Source organism: Tachysurus fulvidraco, chromosome 4 (assembly GCF_022655615.1).
Source record: "Tachysurus fulvidraco isolate hzauxx_2018 chromosome 4, HZAU_PFXX_2.0, whole genome shotgun sequence".
NCBI classification, from domain to species: domain Eukaryota; kingdom Metazoa; phylum Chordata; class Actinopteri; order Siluriformes; family Bagridae; genus Tachysurus; species Tachysurus fulvidraco.
The window spans coordinates 30160596-30163095 of record NC_062521.1 but is presented as its reverse complement, the minus strand read 5'-3'; the positions used below and the strand labels follow the sequence as shown (position 1 = coordinate 30163095).

General features: G+C 38.2%; 1 protein-coding gene across 2 annotated transcripts in view; it reads left to right on the top strand.

Moving 5' to 3' along the window:
• Window positions 1-2500, top strand: part of dnajb14 (DnaJ heat shock protein family (Hsp40) member B14) — an 11585-nt gene that overhangs the window by 8540 nt on the left and 545 nt on the right. The window contains exons 4-8 of one of the 2 annotated variants that reach the window (XM_047812951.1): window positions 1-103; window positions 609-724; window positions 1584-1693; window positions 1958-2130; window positions 2272-2500. The exon at window positions 1-103 is cut by the window's left edge and continues 86 nt beyond it; the exon at window positions 2272-2500 is cut by the window's right edge and continues 545 nt beyond it. In XM_047812951.1, the coding sequence (XP_047668907.1) occupies window positions 1-103; window positions 609-724; window positions 1584-1693; window positions 1958-2130; window positions 2272-2396 (627 nt within the window). In that variant the 3' untranslated portion in view covers window positions 2397-2500. The remainder of the gene's footprint in view (window positions 104-608; window positions 725-1583; window positions 1694-1957; window positions 2131-2271) is intronic. The other variant, XM_047812952.1, reaches the window with a different exon arrangement.

Below are 2500 nucleotides of genomic sequence, written 5' to 3'. Positions count from 1 at the left end.
GCACCCAGCGCACACGCAGGATTCGAGTTCCACCGAGGCTTCGAGGCAGACATCACGCCCGAGGATCTCTTCAACATGTTCTTTGGAGGCGGCTTTCCATCCTGTACGTCCTTCATACATCTTACTCCATGTCCTCGTCCTCGTCCTCCTTCACATGACTCACTACAGTAACCAGTAATGAGCACAATCTGTTAGTTTCAGCTCCACACGTCAGACAGGGAGAAGGAGCTGATGGGTCAGTAATCCAGCAGGGTGTAGGGTTTAATCCCATACACATGTTACACTCACACTTAGGCCTGATCAGAGAAATGGAGCTTCTAAAGGTTTCTAGAGTCTAAAGGGTGCGAGAGATTAAAAAGGTTCATACACATGGGAAAAGGCAGGTATTTAAAGAATAAGGACTGGTGCATTGTGGGAATTCTGGCATAGAACTGACCTGATATACGTCCCAGATCAGATGATCATCTGGGGTCTAAAATCACATCCATTCAGGAATAATGACTGAAATATTGTGTGTGTGTGTGTGTGTGTGTGTGTGTGTGTGTGTGTGTGTGTGTGTGTGTGTGTGTGTGTGTGTGTGTGTGTGTGTGTGTGTGTGTGTGTGTCAGCGAGTACGTTTACTAACAGCCGAGATCGATACACTCAGCAGACGGAGCACATGAGGAGGGAGAGAGAAGAGAGAGGAGATGTACGTGGAGCTCTTTTGGTTATTTTAATTAAAATAGTTGAGTAATTATTTTTAATGCATATTTATAATTCTTATAAATGAATAAATGTGACATTTCACTTAGCTTTCTCGCCGAGTACTAAGATATATATATATAGATATATAGAGATCATATAGATATACAGGGGTATACATATATATGTTGTATTATATAGATATGTAATATATAGTATAGTATAAATATATAATATATGTATATATATAAATATAGTATATATAATATATATGGTGGTAAAAAAAAATAGATATATATATATATATATGTAATATATAAATGTAGTATATATATATATATAACAAAAATATATATATATAAATATATATATATATATATATATATATTATATATATATATCGTATATATACTAATATGTATCTCTATAACTTACTGTATATATATATATAAAAAAATATATATATATAAAATAAATTTCTATAAAAAGATTATATATTTATATATATATATATATATATAACAAAATATATATAGCTATCTATATATATCAAAATTTTTATAAAAAGATTATATATCTATATATATAAAAAATTATATAAACATAGATATAAGATCTCTCGATTTTTCTCTACCTTTCTCTTCTTTATATACATTTCTACTCTCTGTCCTATCTCTTTCAATTATCTTCTCTTTCTCTCTCTCTCTCTCTCTCTCACCCTCTCTCTCTCTTCCTCTCTCTTTCTCTCTGTCTCTCTCTCTCTCTGTCTCTCTCTCTGTCTCTCTCTCTCACCCTTTCTCTCACCCGCTCTCTCTTTCTGTCTCTCTCTCTCTCACACCCTCTCTCTCACTCTCTCTCTCACCCTTTCTCTCTCTCTCTCTCTCTCTCTCTCTCTCTCTCAGGGAGGCTTCTCCATGTTTATTCAGCTGATGCCGATCGTGGTGTTGATCCTGGTGTCTGTTCTCAGTCAGCTGATGGTTTCCACTCCTCCGTACAGCCTCTACTCCAGACCGTACGGATTTATGTTCTTTTATTCTCTCTGTATTTCTTTCCTTAACACACGGAGTGACGTCCTGCACACGACCCACTACAGCCTTTAGATCTGTTTCTGAATGTATTAATAACTCCATATACACTGATATGGGAGGAACAGAAGACTTGGGAGTGTGTGTATGGTCACGTAGCTCAGGATGAACGTACGGTACTTACAGGGTGTGTGTGTGTGTGTGTGTGTGTGTGTGTGTGTGTGTGTGTGTGTGTGTGTGTGTACGAGCAGATCGACAGGACAGACGGTAAAAAGACAGACTGAGAACCTGCAGGTGGATTATTACGTCACCCGAGACTTTAAATCAGAGTATAAGGGCTCAGCAGTGCAGAAGATCGAGAAGAGCGTGGAGGACGATTACGTGTCTAACGTGCGCAACAACTGCTGGAAGGAACGACAGACGAGTACGTTTCCATACCGATCAATGATTACATGAGCTGTTACTATAGAAACGAGAACGTATCAGAGCGAGAATTTTATCTCTGTTATAGAGAATTAATCAAACCTGACCTGTTTGTGTGTGTGTGTGTGTGTGTGTGTCCCAGAAACAGACCTGCTGTACGCCGCTAAAGTGTACAGAGACGAGCGTCTGCGCAGGAAGGCCGAGCTCATGACCATGGACAGCTGTAAAGAGCTGGACAGACTAAACGAGCTGTTTCGTGGTGGATGAGCTTCACTCTGTACAGACTCTTAGCACATAGATATGACAGAATACACACACACATATATATATATATGTCACAAATGTAAATGTTTTTTAAGGAAAGAAATCAG